Source organism: Rhyacophila brunnea, unplaced genomic scaffold, assembly GCF_057557595.1.
Source record: "Rhyacophila brunnea isolate RB1 unplaced genomic scaffold, BYU_Rbru_1.0 scaffold_2, whole genome shotgun sequence".
Classification (NCBI taxonomy): domain Eukaryota; kingdom Metazoa; phylum Arthropoda; class Insecta; order Trichoptera; family Rhyacophilidae; genus Rhyacophila; species Rhyacophila brunnea.
Window position 1 is genome coordinate 46812546 of NW_028232859.1, and position 27545 is coordinate 46840090.

A 27545-nucleotide genomic window follows, 5' to 3' on the forward strand; every position below is an offset into this window, starting at 1 on the left:
TCAAATACACTCTATGACGATCGGTCATATATATCTCGAAAAACCCGTTTCTTATGTTGGCGTCCTGTGTCACATGGTGTCACAAAGTGTAAATAGAATGTCATAGCTGTCATACAATATGTATGTATAATATGTCGGAATGGCATAGATTTGATCATATACACTAAAACGATCTTAGCATATATGTGCCCGATCGTCATATAGTCTATTTGAACTTAAGGACCGAGAAGAGTGGATACAGCAAGAACAGGCCTTTATCCAGCAGTAGATCGATCGAGAGTAATAATGATGATGATTTAAATAAATGCTTCGTAATTCAGTCACATAAATGAGGGGTGTATTTTCAAAATGAACTTATTCCACTACTACTTGACGAAAATGATTATATATGAATGCCAGAATTTAAAGGATACAATTTTGAACAAGTATTTTTTGTAAGTATAGAAGAACGTAATAGCATTTAATCCAGTAGATAAATCAACTTCAAAATCGGTGTTAGTAACAAAAGTACCTAACTTATTCCAATACAAAAACTTTATTAAATTATGTAACATCAACATCTTAAACAGTTTTTGGTTTTTGCCAAAAATTTGTTGAAGTGGAATAAGTTCACTTTGAAAATACACGCCTCATATATTATATACATATTAAGGGAGTAATTTTTCTTACAGGCCCTAATAAAAAAATACTTAGCTTCGCTTCGGATTGTATCATTCATTCATCGAGCGTAGGTACTACTCATTAACATTGAATTATTTAGGCACTGGAAACTTGGTGAAAACTGAAAACAATACCTATGCTGTAAAGTAAGTAGGTAAGTGTTTGCTGAGAATTATTTTCTTAATACTATACCGCGCGATTTTGCTTCTCAAAGAATGACAATCATCGAATAAGACCATTGGTTGACAAACTAACAATAATACATAAATTAACTTTATCTACGAAATTGAACATCACAAGATAAATGAGCCCGGGCGTTTTAATAGCTAAGATTTAGACAACAGAATGTGTCAAACACATTCCTGTCATTTTTTCATTCTTTCTCAGACTTCATCAGGCCAGGAGGCTCAATAATGGTGTAGCAGTGTAGTAGTAGCGAAACAATCACAGAAACTGATTGGAAAAATTCCGTTACCTATCCTCGACGATTTTCTGTCATTCCTTCCAGCACTCATCAGCATTTGTGATTAATGAAACTGAAATCCATAAAAAATATTTCAACAATTCAAGCCTAGGTGTTTAGTGAATTCACAAAAAACTTAATATTTGAGGAGTATGTACATTAAATTAATGTTCTGTACATTTTATTGTAAATGAATATATAAATTATTATAACTACTTTAAAATTTGGATAACTCCTGATGACGTCATATTCTATAAAACAAGTTATTAATATCTCCAGCTTGATTTAATTACAAAGTGGTTGAATTACAAACATCTTGAATAGTGCAGTTCTGTTATTTAGAATAATAATTATTGATGTACACGAGTCATAGACGGATCAATAACTTTTAAAGGACGAGAGCACTAACACGGACAGTAGAAGATATGAGTTCAGCCTCTATTCAGTACATATATTTATAATAGCCTCGCTAGATCTTGCAGGTCGCTTGGCGTCTCAATCTTATAGAAATAAGTCTAGGATTTAAAAAAAAATGTCTAATCACCATGAAACCCATTGACTAAGAACGATAATTACTTTATGTAGTATGTAGTTAGGATAGAGTCATAGTCTTTTCATTTGAACGCTTAATTTGACGCGATTAAATTGAGAGGATAGTTTTATTTTTCGTACATTTAGATTATTAGTACACATTTTTAATAATAATACGTTTTGTTTATTCAATGGAAGAAGATCCGATTAGATTTAAAAAAATGACTAAAAACTGTTTCTCATAAAGATAATTACCACTTTGCGTGATATGCTTTGCTTAGGTGCAAAAATTGTATTTTATTTTTAAATTAGTAAGTATACTAGTACACTAATGAATAAATTCCAACATGCTTAATTTATTATTGAACAAATTATCTGGGTGAGGAAATAAAAATATTATTATTTTTATTACATAGGTACTTACTTAAATGGGAAAAATAAAATTCTCATCACACATCAAACAATCCGGCACGTAACACGGTTTATTACGGTATTATAATTATAATAATTAATAATATATCCTATATGACACTAAAGTCAAGAAAATGTATTTAAAAAATATTACCTATAAATTATGTAGTAGGTAGGTACTTACTTATAGTAGGTTCCCAATTATAACATTAAATGGCCATAATTGATTTGCCTATAAACATGTAAAAGATAAATAGCAAACAACATGCGTAATATCATTATTTGCAATATTAAATAAGACGAAGCATTATATTGCAAATAATTATTGTTTATAAATAAAAACACGATGAATATATCAATTAAGAATAGCTTCAATATTGGGACCATAAATAAATAAAATTTGAAATTAATAAAAAGGATTTCAAGTTATACACATTTATATTTTTTTTTTTACAAAAATCGATGTTTTTTAAAATAGATATAAAAATATTAAAACTATGAATTAGTCGGAAATCTCTTAAGTGATGCATAGAAAACTTAATAAACTAAATTTTAATAATAAATATGACCATAAAATATATGTATACATTTTTTACAACTGTAAGTTTATCTTCGTCTTAAAATAAAAAATATTTTTCTTTTTAATGTTTTCAGATACATATTTATTAATTAATATAGTTGAAATTGTAAATTATCAAAAAAAAATCTCAAATTGCAAGCTTCGTATTTTTCCGCTAGGCGCCTCTTTAAAAAAGGCTCAGTAAAGACTTCAGCTTTAAATATTACCGTAAAATATAATGTAATAATAAGATGGAACCCTGCAACAAATTCACATTTTATTATATTTTTTTACAATTGTAAGTTTATCTTTGACTTAAAAAAAAAATCTTTTTAATGTTTTCAGATACAATACCTATGTATTAATTAATACAGTTGAAATTGTAAATTATCAAAAAAAATGTCTCAAATTGCAAGCATCGTATTTCTCCGCTAGGTGCCTCTGCTGGCATGCCTCTGCCTCTTAAGTTTGAAGTTATTTATTGTCAGTAGTATTAAATTTCTTTTTATAATTATTATTAGTAAATAAATATACACGTAGAAAACTCATACTGCAATAACATATGTCTTAATTGATTATTTTATGCTAATAGCCGATCCGATTTCCGCAAATTTGAAATTTGAAAATATACTGACACGTCAAAGTTTATTGTCGGTTCCCGAAATAAAACAAATGACAATCAGACTCTTATTAATCAGTTTGACAGCTCATGTCCAGTGTCATGTTTTTAGATTATATTTTTGTGGTAATTAGTGAGGAAACATGCATTTACTTATTTTTAAAACTCAAAGTACACAAACGTGCCTACTCCAGATAAATATAAAATTGTGCTCGATTGAAATCAAAGTAAGTTCAGGACTCTAAAAATTGAAGCGAAATCGTTTAAATATCAACAAAATGGACTATTTAAATAAGAAATCGGTGCATTTTCCGGGATTATAAAAAAATATTTCAATTATGTTTAGCTATGTATCTATGTAACTGATTCAAAATAATGTTATTATAATAAATTACGTTTAAAAATGGATAAACAGCAAAAACAAAGTGCACCGTCACAATATAAAATCAGGTATCTAAGAATCATTAATAATAATCTAGAAAGTAATCGAAAAAGCTCTACGTACTGTCGAGGTTGCCGATCTATGGATCAGAAGCGCGAGCTTTCGGAAAGCTATTCTGTTTGCCCTCAAATATTCTCCTGCCTTTATAGAATGCGGTCGCGCTCTTCCAATCCGGGCTCTTGATTTAAATTTACTTTGCGACGAGATGATATTGACGACCGTACCTATAACTAAAATTCCGTATCCCCGTTAAGACATATTTAAAAAAAAATTGTGAAATTGGTTTTGATTATCTTCATCAAGTAAAATACCTTTTATTATTTTGTTTAGGAAACAGTTTAGTGACGAAAATAATTTTTCATATCCATACTAACTCTCGGTAGAATATTAATCCTTTGTGGCAAATATGCACATCAGATTTTAATAACTAATTGATATTGTAATAAATACATACATACCTATATTCCCACATATCATCTACGAAGACGTATATTTGATATGACAGGGGGGGGGGGGTGTTATTTAATTTTGTAATTAACTAATTAATATGCGAAATAGTAAACCTCATATCAGCTTGAATACATTAATCTGCAGAGCACAGATATGATAAAGAAAGCGATTTGATCAAAGCACATGACAAAAAAATATATTTCAATAAGTTTAGTTACTTACTATTTACAAATTATTAGTAACTTTTAATGGATTGATTGATAGAATAACTTAATATGTTTACCTCCAAAAGGTTAGATCTTTAATTTGCATCGTTAATTATCGATTATCTATTTATTTTAAATATTAATTCTGTCTAAATAATAAATACCTACCAGACGTAAAAATAACCAAGCATTTTAAAATGTTGCTGCTTTTAAGAAATCGTGTGGGAAATCAAAGGCGGAGTCAATATGTTTATGTTGTGATTTTTACATGTGTTTTTATTACAGGTAAGCTTTTCAAATTCATTATTAGAATAATTATTATTGTAATAGTTCACATCCTTTCTTACGCGAATTTACTTTAACATTCCTATTTTATGAAAAACTATTTATATACAGAAATAAAAACAGAAAACAAGACAGTGCTTGATGTATTATTTAATGTTGTTATTTTTTAGATGGACTCAAATTTCCTTTAATAAAATACCAAAGTAAGCAGGTTACCTACCTGCTGATATTGATGTAATGTAATGACCAAATATTTTTTTTTAAATTGTTATGTGGTATGATCATTTCTAAATTTAAGCTTAATCGACAAATTTCTCATTAGAAGAATTTAAACTTTTTGTTTATCCATATAAATTATTGTAAACCAAGAAAACAAATTCAAATTTTGGGAAACTAATCATCAAACTAGCAAGGGGCGCATTTTTTTTAATATCCCGGACGCTAAAATATTTCGGTATGCCCCTCTTATAAGGGAGACCTTTTCTTCAAAACGAGCGAATTCTTTGCGAAATACAAATGGTGTTAAGATTAAATAGGTATATGCTTTAACTAAATTAAATATATAGACTGCGGGCATATTGAAAGTAAGTACGTAGGTACTTACCACTTAAAAGTTTACGGCTAACAAAATAACAATTTTCTGAAACAACAAAATTTTTCTGTCGTTCTTATATTATAAGGTTAAAGCCGAAAGGGATTGAAATTTAAGAATGAAGACAAAATAATAGTAACAATATATTTTCAAATAAGTAATTACGAAAATATGAATAGGTATATATTTTATAATAAGTATCTAAGTCATAATTGTGTTAATGATTATTGCTTTAATATCTTGGAAGGATATCATTATGAAAGTAAATTATAGATTTTCACAGCTTTTAGGCAGTCCATAAAACATAACACCATAATATTATTTCGTGGCTTCAAATATTTTATGTTGATAAACCATAAAATTTACAACTGATATTATTCAGGTGTTAGTTATTTTCATAGTAGTTTATATCTATACGAGTGATTCCCAATATTTTCGTGTCATGCCACACTGATTAGTTAATTACTTTTTTTAAACTTCCTAATAATTAACATAAGTATTTATCTTTTTAAGAAAAGGTGAAAAATTAATGTAAGAATGTCTAAAGAATAACAAAAAAAAAGTTATAAGATTAATCAGATGAAATACGTTCCTACGTGTTTTTATTTTTCAGTACCAGGAGTCAAAAGCGACGTTCACGAATACAGATTATCTCGATGGCTGATGGCAGCTTATGATCCTGGCGTACGTCCAGTTGCTAATCATGAACGAGCACTTCCGGTCACCTTTGGAGTATCTCTGCATCATATTATCGATGTGGTGAGTTTTAAAAAATCCTCATTTATAATGGCTAAGTTAATTAAATTATCTCAAACAAATCTCGATTAAGAATGAAATTAATAAATAACATTACACGGCCTGATTCTCAAGTCGACCGTCTGGCCCGACCGTCAGCCACGATCGCCGTCGATCGTGAAAAATCACTTTGGAGTCGTGACCGCATTGGAATAATTAATTATTGTTCCTTTTATGGACACAATTCAAATGAATATTACATTTACATACGAAAATATCCGAATTAATCTTGAACTTCCAAGTATGGCTGCACGACACGTGGCGTGTCCTGTCTTGCGTTTGATATAACAACACAAATTTAGCATATACGTGACTCGTAAATAAATACACTCATCAACTCTTTACAATGTCATCTCTAATAATTCCCAGTTAAGTGTTGCCACCAAGCCATGGCCCCCACAAGGGGAGGGCTGACAGGGCTCTAGCTTGGGGGTCCGGGCTCAGGAAGGGCGTGGCGTGACGAGTCGACCAGATAAGTGAGATAAACATAGATCACAATTTTGGTCTAATAGTAAAAAAGTCGCCTATGGCGCTATTTTACTACATTGATATTAATAATTAAAAATATTTGGTTGTATGATGCAATTTTTAACTGTATTTTAATGGATGTACATATTAAAAATACAGAAATTCGCTAAAAATACACCTTAATTTTACCACGTACACCATTTGGAAAACGCTACTGCAGCGCGCCACACTGCCTTTACCCTTAGCGATAGGTAGGGGGGCCGCCAAACATCTTAGCCTGGGGGCCCGTTTCAGGATGTGAGGGCCATGCACCAAGCTGACCAATACGTATTTTTTGCTTTACACTAGCAATTGAGCGCGTATTATGAACAAATCAAATCAAGCGTCAACATTATCAAATAGCTAGCTGAACCGTTCCGCGTAATTTATATATTTAAAAGTCGACGATTGCTCACGACGATCGCTGAATCTTGTTGGGTCTATGAGTCTGCTGGTGTAATAGACTTGAACTATTAAACATAACATTTGATTTATAATTTTTCATTTGAAGTGATGCAATTGTATACAATTATATGCATAGTATCCGTTTTTTGTTATCGTAATAATTAGGGAATACCGGCCAGGACACAATATATCGTTTTAGGCAGAGTGGACCCAACTGCGATTTTAATTGACGCAGATGACGCGATCGAGTGCATCGTGGATAAAAATGTATAGACATAGTGGTTTAGGTGTTCGTCTGTAGGATATGGGTACCTAATACCTAAATAATGTGTCTGAAACCATCGATATAATTTTAAAATGAAAAGCAAACGACGTCAGATAAACGTACATTAATTTACACCGTTTGTAGTTGTCTCTCCCTTAAGTACTATTTAATTCGGCGATATTAGAAAGACTATTATCAGATATTCTCAGTGCATACATATACAGGGGCAGCTCTACTTTAAGGATTCGTAGGGACCATTTCCACATCGTTATCATGTCAAAAATACACGTCCGATATTTTTATCATTGCCATAATATACCGACTTAATTACATGATTAAATGAACTATTTAATTTATTTTATCCATCTAAACTCGTCGCAATTTTATAGAGATATGTATTTATTATTATTATGCTATTATTTTCATCCACGGTGGTCGCGCGGCTTGAGCGTTGGACTATCACGCCGTGGGTCTCAGGCTCGAATCCTGGGTCTGGCAAGCACACATATTGTTTTTCAATTTGTGTGTGAGTCAGGGTATGGACCTAATAGGTTGAGCAAGTGGCTGACATCCATTTCTCGTAAAAAACAAAATCTGTTAATACAAACCTCTACTCTGTGGAGGCCCATATGATCCTATTAGGATCGGACATGGTCGAAAAAAAAATTATTATACAAATAAATAAAGCAAAGATTTAAAATTATATAATAACATAATTATGATTACGCTATTATAATGATTAATTAAATTCAATACGCCCTAATTCACCTATGCTTATGAACAAATTAAGAAAACTATCATTAATTTATTGAACAAAACTAATGATAATATTAAAAATAAATGAATCTCGAATTTCATACCAGGAAATAGATTTACATTCGTTCAAGATCATTGCTTTTTTCAGTTCATTTGTTCTTATAATAAGGTCGATTACTTCAAACTTCGAGAATATCTTCACCCAGCATTAATTTAATGTAACATTGTAGATATTATCGGTGAATTCTGAATTCAAATCGATATATTTTTGACATTCAATTGAATATTGTCTTCATACATTTTCAAATTCAAATACTGTTATATTTAATTTCATTCCATTGTTCTTCTTCTGAATTCTATCGAATGATAATGTATGGAAGTTTTGAAATATTCACATCTCGCGAATTAAACCGCAAATTCATTTCTCATCAGTCTCATTTTTTTGCTTTGATCCTAATTTTTGGCAAGAATATTCAGTGCTCTAGACTAGAGCAATGTTTCTTAACCTTTTTACCACCGCGGACCACAAAAAAATCATAAAATGTTTTGCGGACCATCAGCATTGGAATAAAATAACTAATAAATATTTATATTTACACTATTTTTGAAACAATTGTCGAAATATAATGCAACCCCACTTCAAATGTTGGGTCTCTAGGTAAACCACACCGCCCGTTCTTCTATGAAACGATTTATGACTAGGTATATACAATATAGTGTCATTCATTCCGGAAATGACTTGTTAATTCATTTCATTGTGAACCCTTGTAGGTACACTTGTTCTGAAAGATATTTATTACTTGAAATTTAATTTAATCTTTAAAAATGGATAAGCACTAACTATTTTTGAACTGTAGAAAATTTTTGCGGCCCACCCAAAAATCTTCACGGACCACCGGGAAACTATGCTCTAGAGCTAGAGTCTAGAGCAGTAGTTCTTAACCTTGTTGAAGGTACTGACCCCCACCAGTTTCATATGCGCATTCACCGAACCCTTCTTAATTGGAAAAATAAAAGGGAAGGGAGGGAGACTTGATCCCCTGGGAGACTTGTTCACCCACCAAGAACTCGTTATTGTGTAAAAAAAATCTTTCAATATTGGTAACACTGGCTGCCTGCCATATACCATAGACGTCAGAGTATATTCAGAGCTTTCGAAATCAATGGAGTAAAGAACACGGTCGACCGAACTCTTTTTGACAGTATAGGCAAGTTTTTTCTAAATCTTTGGACTTCAATATCTACTTTTTACATAACGGTGAGTGATTGCTGTATTTATTCAGTCTATATGTATATATTCAAGATTTATTTGCTGTTAGTAGTTATTTTAATTTCGTTTGTAGTTACCGTTTTAATTCAATAATTTTGATTTTACTAGTATTGGGGACACTTGATCACGTTTACTATGGGACACTAGATCCCTAGGGATCACATCTCCCATAGTTAGTTTCTATAGGCTATTGCGGCAGAATATATTGCCAGGGAACATAAAGTGGACAAAGAATATAGAATGGAAATCAGGAAAGCATAAATAAGTTTAAAAACTAAGAAAAATTTGAAACAAATTCAAAATTCTTCGAGTTCATCGGAAAATGATGTTCCCGTTCTTCCATCGCCTGATTCTCTTTACAACCTAAGTGACGAGTCCTCGAAGCTGATTTTTTAACAGAGTGCGAATCAGACGTCGATGATGACTTTGAGCTTACGGTAGATGATTGGATAATTAATTGTCAACTTTATTTCACACAAAAAGAAGCTACATCGTTACGTTGGGCAGATTCAGACAGCAAAGAAATTTAAAGTGAAATTTGCCAGAAAACGTGACCACAAGACATTTAAATGGCCTGCAGTCGAAGACATAGGTGATGTAGCGAGATATTAGATTGCAAAGAATCTACTTAAATCAATTTTTAAGTCTATGAGCAAGCGAATTCATTTTTCCGCAAGTCTCTTCGCAATTTTAGTGTTGAATGATGTGCATTGATTTAATTATTAAAAGCATAAATTATTATGTAGAGTTTAAGGTCAATAAAATATTTTCTTTTAATAACTAGAGGTATTATTTATGATTATGACTATCATACATATGTGGGATCCCCCCTAATCAAATCTCCCATTTATGTAGTGATCAAGTCACCCACATTGGGGGTGACTTGATCACTTTTCCCTTACCTGACATTTTGTTAAATATATATTTTTTAAATCAGTTATCCACATTTTGTGAATTATAAACGAATACCCCGATAAATTTTGCAACTAATAGGTTATAAAGAATTACTACAATCACAGTAGGAGAAAAGTTATAACAACAAATATAAAACGGGGATCAAGTCTCCCTCCCTTCCCCAATATGATTTTTTTCAAATTCAAAACATAGGTATATATTTACAAGTTCCTTCTACTACAATTTTTGCGATGCCGTGTGCTAAGCGCTTTGACAACTGGAGCTGGAGGTGACATGGAGTGCAACATATGCAAATCAACCTTCCACCAACAGTGTGCTGGATCACCAGCATCAATACGCAAAACAATGGTACCTCCAGCACCCGATCAAAATGGAAGTGCGGTAGCTGTAGTGATAGTACTAGTACTCCTGCTAAATCTCTCATTGATTCTCAGAACTTACATGATCGTCCAGCTTAACTGACATATTTAACGTGGTTAAGGTAATTCAAATTGACGTTTTGGAAATTAAAGATTTAATTTTAATAATTTGTAGCGGCAGAATAATAACGATCAAATTAATCCATTGTTTGAGATATCAAGTTACTTTGCAGTAAAATATTCCCAAGCCATTTCCAGTAAACAACTCAAGCTAGACCAGCTAGTCGATTAGGCGAAATAAGAGACGGTGTATTATTACATCATATCATACATTATACTATTACGGTGTATGAGCTGAATAAACACTTTTCATGTATTATATTTTCGTACAACTGTATTAACAAATAATATTTCTTTTCGCTACTCAATTTAAAACGCTGATTCTATATTTAGTTTAATATGATTATGTAACAGAATTTAATGTTAATGTACTAACTTTTATTGTATAAATAACGAAGAACAATTTATCTCAATGTCACTCAAATCAAGTACGTAGCTCGTAACTATCATTGTATAATACGCTCCTAATAAATCTCACCCTGCTACATTGAAGACTTCGTCATTATGATCATCCTCTACCTACGCATCGAACACCACCCACCCGAGTGACTCCAACAAATTAAATACTTAATTTTTATGGACGATAAATGTTTGCCTTTCGACAAGAAGTTTAAAGAATTTGAAACAAAATTAACAAACTTAGAAACACAGTTACGGTCAAAGTTAAATGTCATTCAAGAAGAACACAACAAAAATGCTCGGTGGGATCATCTCCTTAACTTTGAAATAATTGGAATTCCAGAAAGAAAGGATGATGATCTTCGAAAAGTTGTCTCTATGCTACGGGCCAATCTAAATATTGAACATATATCATTTTGAAAACACTTAAGAGAAAATATATTATATAACCAATAGAAAAAGAAAATAGAAAAAAATATGACACCCAGCAGGAATCGAACCTTCATCTCTCGGGTTTCGCGCCCATGCAAATATATCACTATGCTATAGGCATCATACTTAATTGCAACAAATTTTAACTTTATGATCGAGAATGCCAACAGGCATTTTGTTACCAGGAATATAATAGAAAATAATATTAGAATTCAAAATTCTTCGCAGAGAAAAATCAATGACAAAATACTTTCCGCGTTTCTTATGATAAAGAAAATGGCTAGGCCTTTTCAACATTATGGGTCGTAACACATACTCTCCTGCTAATTCGTCATACTTTTACTTTCATACTTTTTCAAACGTATATGTTGCATGATGATTGGCGACATATTGCGATATGGCTTCTTTACACAAATTCTGAAATGTACCATTTCTTGCATTACATTTCTTAATTCATTTCCATTAAAGTGGAAAGCTTTGCAAACCATTTTAATGAAAGCTTTTTAATATTAACTTTTAATAATAATTTTAGCTCTTTAATGAATTGTAATTGCTTGTATTGAATTATATAGATGCATACGGTAATATTGTGTACTTTGTTATATAGCTAAGAATAGAAAGAGTCACATCGAACTTGAATTGTGATCAATATATATTATATATATATATATTGAATTATATTGAATCATAATTTAATAAGGTAAATATTTTTTTATTAATAGCAACACTTTAAAACATGGCTGCACATAATTGTTATGTGGCTTTATTTCAAACCGGATGAATTCGAAATTCAAATTATGTCAGCGAAGTCTAATGCAATAGCGTCAGTATATTTTAATATTATTTAATAATGTAGAGTACATATTTTAATATTTTTATACGTAATAGCCGTTGCTACAATGTTTTTGTACGAAAATCATATATAATAATATATACTTATTCTTATCTCATACCACAATATTATTTTATAATCCCTGTGTTTTGATAAAAATCGTGAAAAGCAGGCCTATTTTGCATCGCATGTTTTCATAATATTGCATCCAGTGACGGGAAAGGTACATTTAATATGAAACCTCTTTTAAACACAGTTTTATTATATTTTTATTTATTTATTAAGGTCAACCAACAGGATCACAACACAGAAGGATCATTAAATCAAATAGTTAATACAGTTACTAAAACTCGTAAAGAGTAGAGGGAGAAATTAAAAATGAGTATGTAGGTACTAAAATAAGTAGATCACAAGAGAAGAAAAAATACAATTAACAATAATATGGTAAGTGTGTAGCGTTGGAGCAACTAATTTTGAAAGAGTCAAGAGAACAAAACAGTTCCACTCGACATGTGTGATGATTCTCAGTTCTGGAGTGTTGAGCCACCGGACAATAGTATCAGAGGTGAATGAGTGAAGTAGTGAAAATACGAATGGTTAATCTGAAAACGACCACTACGTTAGCTGGTTAAGGAAATACAAGTAGGAATGGTCAATTATTCCCCTTTAAAATCAATTCTTACGGGCAATTCCTATGGTGCGATCGACCAAAACCCATCCGGCAATCGTCGTGTTGGACATGCCCGGTGTAAAAGATAGTATCGAGGTAACAATCATTACTATCCATTCTTGCGTAATCTTTAAACATCACTAAAAACTTTGGAGTACCGATAAATGATTCAATTTATGTGACTAGTTTTAGTACCACGTTATATTATAGCAACTGAGCTCTGTTAAAACAGACGTTTACCGTTTCCCTCGTACCAGCATTCTGCACGCCACTTTTTCAAACCCACTGCTCTCCTATGTTCGCATTGTCATTATTAGTTTTCGCAACTGGAATGTAAACACGCGCGAGTTAACTTTTCAATTGCAATCTGCAGTAACGAGGTAACAATATACTTCCCTGAATTGCAATTTATTTATGAGAACGGAAAGAAAAGAATGCCAATAAATAGATGAGAGAATGATGAATCATTTTACACAAAAGTCCTACCAACTCATTTGAGCCAAGATCATTGCTTGAGACTTTCGTAGGTATTATTTGATCTACTTCTAAATACTTAAGTTGTCTCTTTATTCGTTTCTCGACTAAGTGACATCCCGTGGGGGTAGGCGAATTGAGCGTCGCTTGGGAGCGGCAGTTACTCGAAGGGTGGCAAATCGAGGAGAATCAATTGGTATAATATAGAAATGCCTACCTAAAATTAGTAATAACTATAAATTATAAATTACATATTTTTAACAATGATCATCGATCGGCAAAAAATCAAAGTGATGGGTTAAGAAAATCAGACGATACATTTTCTCATAATCACTTCGGGATTGGACTGACTAATCGTTTTTTTCTCATTTTATAATCAGTTTTCTTTAAGTTCTCTTTTTCAAGTTAAAAATATTGTATCATAATATTGAGTAGAATGGTCTGGAGAAGTGTCGAAATATGAGCCGTCATGGAAAAAAGTCCCATATCGCCGATCCGGTACCCTCCAGTCCACTACTCACTGATTTGCACATATTGTGTTTTTAACGATTTTTATTTTTACTTTCGTTTTATTTATAGATTTATGTTAGATTAAGGATTATAAATTATTATGTTACATTATGTTACTATTTCATTGCCACCTTAAGGGGGTACATGCTCAGCGTTCGTCAAAATGGAGCTTTTATGCTATTTTCAAAGCATGATCCTGGACATTCCTTAAACGTTGTAGATAATCTGTTTACATAATTTTGAAGCCTTATTATTATTTATATTTATTTTAAACATTTGATGACTGCATAAAGTATTTTTATTACATAAAATAGTATTCTTTTAAACCTCTCGCTCTAATGTTTTAGAATATAGTCATATTTCAATACGTCCATGTGAAGTGGTGTTAAGATTTTTTATATTTACAAATTTTTAAAAGCATTTATAAAACCATTAGTAAAATTTATGTCGATATTATTATAGTGAAATATTTACAATAAAAAATTATATTGATAATCTCTGTGATCCCAAATTTGACAAGAATTAGGCATTTTATTATTCAAAAAATGGGCAATATTTAGACATTTAAAGATACTGATTATAAGCTATGTCTTTGACCATTCAAATATGATAAATATTCTATGAATAATGTTTGCTTTATAATAATTATTGACCTAAGAATAAGGTAAGTAGTATTTTTTTGAAATACGCCATTTCTATTGGCATTTCCCAGTGGCTAAGCTACTACATACGGCCGTAGCCATACATTGCCAAACGATAAATGAAGTAGGGAATAAGATCATGTTTATTTTGATTTTGGAATTGAATGAGCTCTCAGTAGATGATATTTTCAAGTCATTGTTTGATGCTAAGAAAGATACAATTGAAATAATATGAAAAAACATCCTCCAAGAAAAAGCAGACACAACCTAGTCATTAAAAGCTGTAAAATTTTAAATAATTTACATTAATTTTAAATATTTACTATATCCGTGTAAATATATGCATATTATAATGTACTAGCTGACCCAGCAAACGTTGTTCTGCCATATAAATTATTTCTAGTCAGGGCTCCAAATGAACCGGAACGCACCGGAGCGCCGTTCCTATTCGTTAAATCGGAAAAATTTTCACTCCGTCTCGTGGAATAAATAATTTGACCGTCTGAGCTGGATATGCCATATAATAGAAAATCTTACACTTATTTTTATGAAAAAAACACATAAACTTTGATAACTTTACTATGTAAAAATCTTCAGAAAACTGTCGAGCGTTCCGGTTCGTAAATTTTTCCATTTCGAGCGCTGTTTCTAGTGAATATTTTGGTTGTTAAATAAAAAATAACGAATGTATCGTAAGTGTGTGGGGATGGGAACTATGACAGAAAGAGGAATAGAGCGCTGTAGACGATGACCGCCGATAAAAACAAAAAAACATCAACCATTCATTTTCTCAATTCAAAATGAGTAATGATGTTCATAATGAATGAATTACCTGTGACAGGATCTCGTTGTTTAATGTTTATGCAATATCCGTCTTGTCCCTTCCAGAAAAATTAGCGGATATTAGAGAGCGTCGTATGAACGGTGTGTGTCAGCGATGAACTCCAGATTATTGTTTCTTCTTCGAATCACGATTTCTCGCGTCGATGTGCGGTCGCCAACCATGATTCCAGCAATGTCGTCAACAACAGTCGCATTGAATCGACGTACGTGCTCTCCAGCTGGTGTTTTATCAGGATTGATGACAATAGCGTGATTGTCACTTTGCAATTCGTGCATGTGTGCTTTGAAGAACTTCAATAATTCATTGTGCTCATTCAACAGGGCGTCCAGTTTGCCGACGATGCGCCTGGCATTAGGCGAATTAAGGCTATTGTAGCCGCAACGTGCATCCACATGATTGATGTCCTCACCGCCGCGCCCATTAAGTAGATTTGTAAAAATGTATGTGGTTCGTTTGGCATTGGCAGCAATGAGCCTACTTTGTGGTATACTTGGCCTTTGATTTTGAATGTAGAATAGAATTGTTGACCATTTGCCACAGTATTGTGAACTATTTCTGTTGCTCCGGACGAAGTCATTTGGAAGCATGAATTGAATGTGCGAATGGACTTCAGGAACATGTTTGAATCTGGAACCGTGCCGATGAGCAAGCCGTTCAATGGTTCTGGTGGTATCTCAATTTCTGGTAGTTGCACTTTTCCTGATGCGCAACACATCCCGGCTGACTCATGTTTGAATTTGAGCGCATGACAATGGGGACATTCTTTGTCCATAGCACCAATCAGCACTTTCGGATGAGCGGAATATTCAATATCTGGCTCGTACTCGAATGCGAGACGAAGGAACGAAGCGGATGTAAATGTTCGATGTACTTGTTGGCGTTGTCGGTCATTTGCTCTGTGTGTGTTAACTACAAACCGGCGCGCTTGGCTCCGTTCCAATTGTCGTTGTTAATTTCGTTGAGCTCGTGCCTCTTGTGATTGAGATGCACGCAATTGCGACATGCTTACATGCACGTTTTTGTTATCTTGTTGGATTTGTTCGTCTGTTCTTTCTGCTCTACTATTTCGCATGTTTGTTGCTTTATTCATTCGACGGCCCAAATGACCCCCTTGCGTCTTGCTGGCATTGTGCACTGTAATACACGCACATAAAAATAGATAAATTAAAATAAATCGTACAAAATTTTGCACGCACTGCGTTGTGATATGCCGAATGAAATGTCAAAATGACGCGACGCTTCTCTTGAATTCTTCTCGGACGTAGCGCCATCTGTCATTCAACAACATTAATAATTTCATTCTGTTTGAAATACGAACGATGGTTAAATTTGTTCATACAAAAATAATAAAATCGCGATTAAAAATGGGAGGGTGAGAGTAGGAGGGTGAAAATTTGGGGTTATAGGTATTTTTTTATGCCAAATAATAAAAAAAAATACAAAAAAAAATTGTCAAAAAAAATAAAAGAAAATTTTTCTGGATAGAGATACCCTAATCACCTAGCAGTATGAAATATACTTGTTGACTTATTCTCATACCTAACAAATATACATAAAAAAAATCATAAAAATCAGTCAAGCCATTTAGGAGGAGTTCGACCACAAACATCGTGACACGAGATTTTTATATATATATAGATATCATTTTAAAGGGTAAACCTGTAAATCAATTTCATTGATTTCCTTCATTTACAAAATAATGTACACTCATTCCTCGATTAAAGCGATTCACTTTTACGCGGTCGAGAATAAACAAAAAAAACATTACAAGCCTAGCCTGTAGCCGCTCGGCCATCGTGGGCGATGTGGGCAATGGACTATAAAATGTGGATTCAATTAAAACCCTAATTGTTCTAGGATGAAAGAAATCAGATATTGACAGCAAATTGTTGGATAACACAAACATGGACTGATCATCATCTGCAGTGGAACTCTTCAGAATTCGCTGGCATCGAGGTCATACGGATGCCATATAAACGAGTTTGGACACCGGACATTACACTATACAATAAGTACGAACTTTATAATAAATAATAATTACACACACGAATTTGTATTACTTTTTTATATTAAGTTTATAAGGTACATATTATTAATGTTTGAAAATGTAGAATTACGTAATTTAATAAAAAATATAGCTAGAATTTATGTTAATTAAGACTGTCAAATATTTTATAAAACTTAAAATTAGTGAACTTACCTCAGAACCCCCAGATATCTCCCAATTTGTAATTTCGTGGAAGTCAGATTTAAGATTTCAAAATATTTATTTCATAATTATTTTTATATTAAGTAGGTAGCCATATTGTACCTATTATAGTAGACAAAACAGTTTTCCTCATTAAAATTTTATATAAGGTATTCCTGATATATCAGGAATGAGTGAATGCAAACATTGCAATGTCCACTTGGTCCATATTGTGTCCTTTAAACCTCAGTAGGTGGGTATCAATTTGAATCATTTTCAAAGATAATTAGTATTCAAAGCTTGTTACAAAATATATAGCTGGTATTAAATATGAAGAAATGTTTTCTTTAAGTATAAAACTGTTGTTGTCAATTGCGGTACGATTTCGGGTAAAGTTTTTATGGGGCTGTTTTTCAAACTCGACAATTTCGCCAAGGAAAAGAGGCGGAAAAGGGTAATTTATTTTGACATCGAAGATTTCCGTAATTCGCAGCTTTTAAATTAAAGCTCTTTCTCAGTTTTTTTCTCATCAGAGCCTTTTGTCGTACACCTACTTATTTACTTTATCTATACAAGTTGGTTTTGATTTTTTTATCGGTTTACGTCTGCTCAGGAGTTCATCGTTGTTTTTTACCCCATTACCCACCATAACCCCATTAAAAATATTCGAATGGGATTTTTATACAAAATTCTCTGAACTATCTAAGTACCGCGGTTCATCAATCTTAAAGCGCATGAATTTTTAAGACTTTAAATTTGGGGTAAATTCGAGGAAGTCTTTCAATCGCTCTAAAAATGAAAACCGTTCAGAGGTCACCGACCCTTAGTCGAAATGTTATTCAGAAGAGTAGGAAACCGAATCTGAAGACATTTTACAGGCGAAATTACATAGTTATTAAATAATATACCTACTATATTTTATAACGACTAATTTCAATTTTAATATTGGTATTTAAAAACAAGAGTGCATTTTATGATCGGAGACATCTTATACTGGATTGGATACCATACGCCACGGTATTAGTTGAGGTCTATTAAAAAGGAGAATACAAATTAGACATTTCGTATCCATCGGTGTCAAATACACGTTAAGTTCAGTATGCCCAATTTTAAATTAGGTTTCTAATTGTCCCCGGTTATGGTAATAATATATTCTCTCATTGTAATGTCACAATTCCCAAAAACCTGTATTCAACAATTCCATGTTATGTGTAATATTGACTTCCTCTTTTCAGTGCTGATCCGCAATATCCTACATCTGTGCTCAACACAAATGTGATTGTCTCACATACAGGTGATGTCACTTTGCTAAGTAGCGGCATCTTTAGATCGTCGTGTAATATTAATGTCGAATTCTTCCCATTTGATATTCAAATGTGTACCCAAAAATGGGCGTCATGGACATACGACGGATACAAAGTAAATATAAGTTTATAATATTCTTCTTCCAGTGCCGTTTTATATTGCAGGTTGGCGACCAAATTGAGTCGTATTAATCCACCAACGACTTACATTTTACCACTTACGAAGGTTGTGTAGTAAAGATTAGGTACATATTATTTTCTTCATACACCTCTGCAAAATGTTTACAAATATAATATATTGTAAAATATATAATTCGCACCGTGAGTGTAAAACCAAGGCATCTGCAAAAGACATATTTGGTATAAATATTAGGGTTTGAAGTCTTTCATTAGGACTTTTGTTAGGACAAATAGAGTTTCTAAAAAAAAAACCATAACATTTCGTATGTATATCTACATTAGACCGTCAAACGGTCGGCCTAAAGATAAACGTCTCAAAGACAAAAGTGATGAGGAACTGTTTTCCAGACCCTGCGATTATCTGTATTAATGGCACCCAACTCGAGCAAGTCAGCAGCTACGTCCGTCTCGGACAGCAGCTGGTGTCCACAGAAGGAAGCATGCACGATGAAATTGCTCGAAGAACAAAGCTAGGATAGAGTGCTTTCGGACGTCTGAATAGTATCTTCAAAAGTGACCTACCATTGTGTCTTAAGCGTAGGGTGTTCGACCAATGTGTGCTACCCGTGCTCACGTATGGCTGCGAGACGTGGACCCTCAACACGAGAGATTTCCAAAGGCTAAGAGTCGCACAGCGAGGCATGGAGAGGTGTATGTTGGGCATCACACGAAAGGACCGTAAGAGAAACGAATGGGTTAGGAAGCAGACAGGAGTACGCGATGTAATAGACGTTGACAAACAGCTGAAATGGAGATGGGCAGGGCACATTGCTCGCCGAAAAAACAGCCGCTGGACAAATGCCGTCTTCCAGTGGTACCAAAAGGGCACAAAACGGCCACAGGGTTGCCCTAAAAGCCGCTGGCTTGACGAACTGGTAAAGTTCGGCGGAAATACGTGGCAGCGAACGACACAGGATCGAGAGAGTTGTAAAAAGCTTGGGGAGGCCTTCGTCCAGCAGTGGATTGACCCCGGCTGATGATGATGATGATATCTACATTATATTGCATGTTCTTTCAGTTACTTTACGTTTACATTATCAAGTTCACGACTTTTGCAGTTGTTTGCATTTAATCTCGAAATTGTAAAATTTGCAGATGCCTTGGTTTTACACTCACGGTGCGAATTATAACATAATTTGTATAATACAATATATTATTGTATTGCATGATAGTTTATTGGAATAATACTTTACACAAGAGTAATACCGACTCACTATTAAAGCAGTTAAAATTGTGGAACAGTTTGAAATAAAATGGTTGGAACAACATTGGTAATCTGTGTAAGTAAGTATGCAGAAAGAAACTATCTACAAACGACTGTTAAACCTTTAAAATGTCAAATTTGTGTGCTTACGTTTCATTATTAATTTAAAACGGAACATTCTTACATCAAAAGATTTCCTGAAAATAAAAAAAGCTTTTCTATCCGTTATTGTTTGCCGGATAATTATTGATTAGTTAAATTTTTTCATCAATTAGTGGGGTCTATACTCTTAAGGAGGGGCATGCTCGTCGAAGGTCAAAATTGAGTTTTTGTTGTATTTTCAAACCATGATCCTGGACACTCCTTAAACGTTGTAGATAATCTATTTATATAATTTTAAAGCCTTATTATCCTTTATAGTTATTTTAAACATTTGATGACTGCATAAAGTATTTTTGTTACATGAAATAGTATTCTTTTAAACCTCTCGCTCTAATGTTTTAGAATATAGTCATATTTCGGTACATAACTGTGCAGTGGTGTTAAGATTTTTTACATTTATTATTTTTTAAACGCATTTATAAAACCATTAGAATAATTTATTACGAGATAATTTTTGTAAAATATTCACGATAAAAAATTATATTGATAATCTCTGTGATCCCAAATTTGACAAGAATTAGGCATTTTATTATTCAAAAAATTGGCAAGATTAACACATTTGAAGATGATTCTAAAGATACTTATTATAAGCTATGTTTTTGACCATTCAAGTGTGATAAACATCTTATGAATAATGATTGCTTTATAATAATTATTGACCTAAGAATAAGGTAGTGTTTTTTTGAAATACGCCATTTCTTTTGTCATTCCCTAGTGGTTAAGCTACAACATACGGCCGTAGCCATAAATTGACAAACTATAATTGAAGTAGGGAGTAAAATGATATTGACGCGCGTGTTTGAACATGTACCGTTTAAAAAAAATAAAAAAAAAATCGGTTAGGTACATGTTCAAACACGCGCGTTAACATCATTTTACTCCCTACTTTAATTATAGTTTGTCAATTTATGAGTGTCCAGGATCATGGTTTGAAAATACAATAAAATCTGAATTTCGACCTACGACGAGCACGTGGGCCGTTAAGTAGAAGTAAGAAAATATCTTGCAGATAATTCATTATTGTACAGTAATTCACACATTTAAATCGATTGCTTTACTGATTTCTCAAATGTTTTTTGATGAAAGTGAATTGATTTTTGGTTACATGAAAATATTAAAGGATATTCCTTTTCATAAATGGCTATAATAGTAGGAATGCTTATAGTACGTAACCGGGATCGCCTTATATTATTTACATAAAATGTTTTTAATAAGATAAACATAATGTTTTGTTTTATTAAAGATAGACCTTTTGCAAGAATCGGACCAAGGCGACACGAGCAATTACCAAACGAACGGTGAATTCGATCTTGTGAGCTTCTACGCCAAGAAACATGTCCTCTCTTATTCCTGCTGCCCCGAACCATATCCGGACATTACTTACGTTATAAAATTACGCCGCAGGCCATTGTTCTACGTTTTTAATTTGATTCTACCCTGTATACTTATCAACGGAATAGGTAAGAATTAATATAAGTAATAATATTTTTCTTTTTTGTCGTGCTGTTTCCATAAGTGGAGTATTATGACATGACATTATGTATTTTGATCGTTACGCCGATTAACGAACGTATGCCACCACCACATCCCCCTAATATTCTCATGATTGAAACGTCTATGTCTATGCAATATACACCTAGACTGCGACTTCTTGCGATTTGATGTAATGTCTGGTCGTCGTAATGTACGACGGGCCTAAGCGCTTGGCCGTAGTCATGGGGCGTCTTCGACGCGGAATTGGCGCGGGGACGGGCACAGGTAGAGTGTCCGTAGTAGCCCGCGCGCGTCCAGTCGTGTTCAGCGTCAAATCAGGGATAGGAAACCATAAACACAGAAAAGTTTTTACTGGAAAACTCCTATTTGAAATGGCAAAACTTTGCACCAAAATATGGGGCCAATGAAATCAATATGGAAAGCACTAATTTAGCAGAAGAATTTTATAACTTATACAAGAAACTGCGGGAACAACCAGACAAGTTTTTCGAAAAAGAGTAACATGAGAAAATATTTGATTAGGTATATTCTAATTGATCTAAGTTTTTATCTATTCTTTTTGAGTAATTTTTTGTGATCCGACTATCGCCTTTTGGCATCTTCAAACACCACCAATGGTGAATATACACTGTCATCTGATACAGTTAATTCCTGTTTATTTGGTAAATTTATATTTATGAATTTAAATTCAAATTCCATCAAGTACCCTTGGTCGATTTTATAATTTGATTATATATTGGATAATATGTAAGTTAAAGTTTAAAAAAGACTTTTCGGTTCATATGGTGTGAATGTAGGTGTAGAATGTACGCTTCATAACTTTGCACCCCGGCTCTAGGATGGAAATGATGTACCTACTTAATATATTTTATTTTTATTATGTTTATATTTTTTTATGAAGGAAAACAAACAGTTACATAGACTACAAATATGTATAAAATAGACTAGAAAAAGATATTGCAACAAGCAAAGTTTCCATATAAATTATAATAAGTATAGTTAATCACATTAAAATTTAAATACAGAGAAATTAGATAAAGAGATAAATGAGAAAGAATATTGAATAATTATAGACAAAAAAAAAACATTTTTTTATGTACCTACCTTTATAACTATAAGTAAAATAAGTATACAATATTATATGTGCGTTAAGAATTATTGAAATGTAAAGATATTATTTTTACATAATATATATTTATTTAGTACTACATATTATATTAATACAAGTGAATATATAATTTTTATATATATTTGATATAATTTTATGCGACGTAATAAGGCAAAGAGGCGTATCAGTGTAGTGAAAAGTGCAACGTTATAAAACGTATACCTACTTTACATCACTTTGCACTATCTATGCTTTGTGAAAATAATACCATAAATACACCAGACGCACGCGGTAAGCTCATGATGGTTTGAGACACCCGCAACTCGCTCGTTTCCCGCGTCGGTGCCCGTCCATTCAGTGCCAGTGTTGCCAACCGTACTATAATTATAGTATTTGTACTATAATTTTGGTCCGCGTACTATGTACGATATAAAATAGGTATAGTACGCCGAAAATACTATAATTTTGAAAATCGTACTATAATTTTATGTAAAAGTACTATAATTTTGCATTTGCCATTTCGCAATCGAGTGGTCTTCGAAAATTTGGAAATTTGCGGCCCGCGGCGAAATATTTTTCCCAAAAAAAACAAGCCGACCACGAAAAATCGGGAACCTGCGGCCCGCGACGACTAATAAAAACGAGCCGACTATGAAAAATTGGGAAAATTTTCATTTTCAACAGATGACAACGCGTACTATATTTTATCTCCAAATACTATAATTTTGGAGGCTCTGTACTATAATTCCACTTTCAAAATATGGCAACACTGTTCAGTGCGGACACCTCTATGCGCGCAGTATGGGAAGAGCCCGCCGCATGTACAATCTTGCCTGCGTTGAGCTAGACGCGCCAAAACAACACGCGCGAACACCCGTCCCCGCGCATTGTCTACGGACACGTCGAGACGTGTTCATACTTTTGAGTTGCCCGCCCCGCCGCCGCCCCGCGCCCGCCTAACCACCACGGACGAGCACTAAACTACATGGTTGTCACGTACAAAGCAGAATTATCCGCGCACCGTTCTGACAAAATAAAAGATCTCAAAATTTTTCAGAATCTCTTGTGATTTATATAAAATAAACGAATTGTTTCCAAGAATTATAATTACCTTAATTAAGATTATTTTGACCTTGAACCAAAAAAAAATAATCGTGTTTGCGGTTAGGTACCTACATGTTCAAACACGCGCGTTAACATGATCTTACTCTCTACTTCAGTTATCGTTTGTCAATGAATGGATTTTGTCTCTTGTAAAATTTGCGCAATTCAAGATAAGTGTTAAGGGCGGACGTGCTCAGCGTGGGTCAAAATTGAGCTTTTTTCTATTTTCAAAGCATGATCCTGGACATACCTTAAACGTTGTAGATAATCTATTTATATAATTTTGAAGCCTTATTATCCTTTATATTTATTTTAAACATGAATGCATAAAGTATTTTTATTACATAAAATAGTATTCTTTTAAACCTCGCTCTAATGTTTTAGAATATAGTCATATTTCAGTACATAAATGTGCAGGGGTGTTAAGATTTTTTACATTTATTAATTTTTAAACGCATTTATAAAACTATCAGTATAATTTATATCGACATTAATATAGCGAAATATTTACGATAAAAAATTATATTGATAATCTCTGTGATCCCAAATTTGACAAGAATTAGGCATTTTATTATTTAAAAAATGGAAGATAATTTTAAAGATACTAATTATAAGTCTTTGACCATTCAAGTGTGATAAACATCCTACGTATAATGATTGCTTTATAATAATTATTGACCTAAGAATAAGGTAGTGTTTTTTTGAAATACGCCATTTCTTTTGGCATTCCCCAGTGGTTAAGCTACAACATACGGCCGTAGCCATAAATTGACAAACTATAATTTAAGTAGGGAGTAAAATTATGTTAACGCGCGTAAAGATAAGTGTTAAGATTGCGCAATTTTTACAGGAGAGACAAAAACCATTTTTTGTGGAAAAATGGAAAGTAAGTTATTAATAATTGTCAAAATATATTATATATATACTTATATATTTTTTATTGCATTTTTTTTATAAAAAGTAGTATTTTGCTTTCGAGTTGGTAGTTGTGGAGAATTAATACTGTTTGTATTTTTTTATTTTTCGAGATTTGTCGTAATTAGTATGTCACCCAGTAGCATAGTGGACAACGCGCGGACGGGGCGTAAACCCAAGAGATGCAGGTTCGATTCCTGCCGGATGTCTCACTTTTTTCGAAAAAGATTTTTTCTATTGGTTATAATATATTTTCTCAGAAGTGTTTTTAAAAATTACGTATGTTCAATAATTATAATGGTACATTCTTAAATCTTGTGAATTATTCGTTGAATAAAAGAAATAGTTAAATAAAAAATAATTTAATTAAAAATATCTATTAAACAAAACGTTAAAAAGATTTCTAAAGATATGTAGGGTTCGGCTTATTATTTATTTGGGTAGGCACATGTTTATTTTACATGAAAGATTTTGTTATATATGGACTATATTGGGTATATTTCCCAAACATATTTTAAATCCGTACATTCTTTCTATTAAACTAAATGATAATAAAGTTAAATAACTAACCAACAAATAAAGTGAAAAGTAAAAAAATGAAACATAATACCTGTAGAGCAGTATTTCCCAACCTTATTTGTGTCATGCCTTACTTCAACGCTTCAAAAATCTCTATCCCCCCTATCAAAATTTCATGATTAACTAACAAATTCTGAAAAAAAAGAATTGCTTCAAATAAAAAATGCACAAAGGTAATACTATTTTTAATTTAACTTTCGTAAATAAGTACTTATGTATATTATATTAGATGTACAACTTGGAAGACAAAATAAATAGTGCGATCTTGGTCGATCGAGGTTCTTGATGTGGCTGCAAAGAGTTTTTATGTGAGGTTAGTACTAATTTGGTTAATTTTAATCTTAAATCTCCAAAGTTTGTGATATCAAAACGATTTCTTTATTTAATAACACATCATTTACAGCGCTAAAGCGCCGCATTTAACTTAATATTATGAAGGGCATGGCAACAGTAATTTTCTCGGAGTCAAGATTGTAATATCAAAAAAATATTTTCGAAAATGCGTTTTTTAACAAAAAAAATGTACGTAATATTAATGATTTGCACATTGCTCCCCAAAACATTCTAACTGCCTCCCGGTGGGGCGTACGCCCCACGTTGAGAAACATTGCTGTATAGGAATGGCAACACACTATAATAATATGTCCATTTTTTCTAAATTGTTCAGGAGAGCAATTTTAAACTTCGAAAAATATTCAAACAATGAACAAATGACGTATTCACAGATATTTTTTCTCGCAACCTACAATGCCTAGACATACTATATTTGATATCTTGTAGATCTCATTGAGACGAGTCTGAAAATATATATAACTTAATATGCCAAAACAACGGACATAAGTATCATGTTTTGCCATCTAACTACATTTAAAATACACGTTGTCTTTCTGTCACGTTTTGTTAGCTACAAAAATTTAGTTCCACGTTTAAGAAACCAGTTTTCCCAGTGTCGTTCTGAAGAAGGCTTCATAGCCCGAAACAGCTGTCAACAAAAATAATCCAATTATCGTAGAATATAACTATAAAAAATATGTATTATTTGTTTTCAGCTTTGCTGGTATTCTATGTACCATCAGAGTCAGGCGAAAAAGTGACTTTAGGCATCAGTGCTTTACTTTCTATGACAGTATTCCTGATGTCCATTCGAGAAACCCTGCCCCCTAGTGAAACTACGCCACTGATAAGTGAGTAAATATTTTAATTGTTTTATTTAAACTTTTATTTTTAGTTTATATAAAATCTACTGATTGCTATAATAGTTAATTAGTAGCGGCTCGTATTAATTCAGCTAGTTATAATTAAAATTATCATAAATACTGTGTTGGTGTAATAATTTTAATTAAAAACAATATGTACTTACACTTTTTTGCTTTTGTGAAACTTTTAAATTATTGTCTTTAAGATTCATAATATATGTCCAGCTCATGTATTACATACACAAGGCTGCTATCGAGGGTAGTTTATCATATTTATGTATTGAGGTGGTTAATTGTTACAATAAGTTAACCGTTTGCGCATCTATTCTGTACACAAAGCTGCTATCTTGATCGAATTTTCTTTCTCACGAGGATCAAGTGCGCATGATTTAATATCTTCCAGAAAGGGATTATTAATCCAGAGGTTAGAGGCCTTTACGTAGATCTTATTTTTTTTATTTTCATATATATATTTTTTTCTTAGTTAGCTGAACTAACGCTTTTAAATGATGGCTTATAATTTTGAATATGACTTTCTGGTTAATGTTAGCAGCATTCAAAAATTCTCCCAGCATTTCATCCAGTGCGGATTCCCCGAATCGTCTAGCGATATAGTCGTTTGATAGCATGGTGAAAGCTTTAGTCGGTCCGTGGACCACCGGTTGAAGAACACTGGTCTAAGCTGTCTATCTCACTCTA

At 32.7% G+C, this 27545-nt stretch overlaps 1 protein-coding gene across 1 annotated transcript in view; it reads left to right on the forward strand.

The window, feature by feature from the left end:
• The first annotated feature begins 253 nt into the window (after positions 1-253).
• Positions 254-27545, forward strand: part of LOC147072422 (acetylcholine receptor subunit alpha-like) — an 81838-nt gene continuing 54546 nt past the window's right edge. Inside the window, exons 1-6 of the mRNA XM_085947315.1 lie at positions 254-279; positions 5832-5977; positions 17270-17424; positions 18836-19019; positions 21694-21910; positions 26700-26834. Of these exons, the coding sequence (XP_085803441.1) occupies positions 5882-5977; positions 17270-17424; positions 18836-19019; positions 21694-21910; positions 26700-26834 (787 nt within the window). The 5' untranslated portion in view covers positions 254-279; positions 5832-5881. The remainder of the gene's footprint in view (positions 280-5831; positions 5978-17269; positions 17425-18835; positions 19020-21693; positions 21911-26699; positions 26835-27545) is intronic.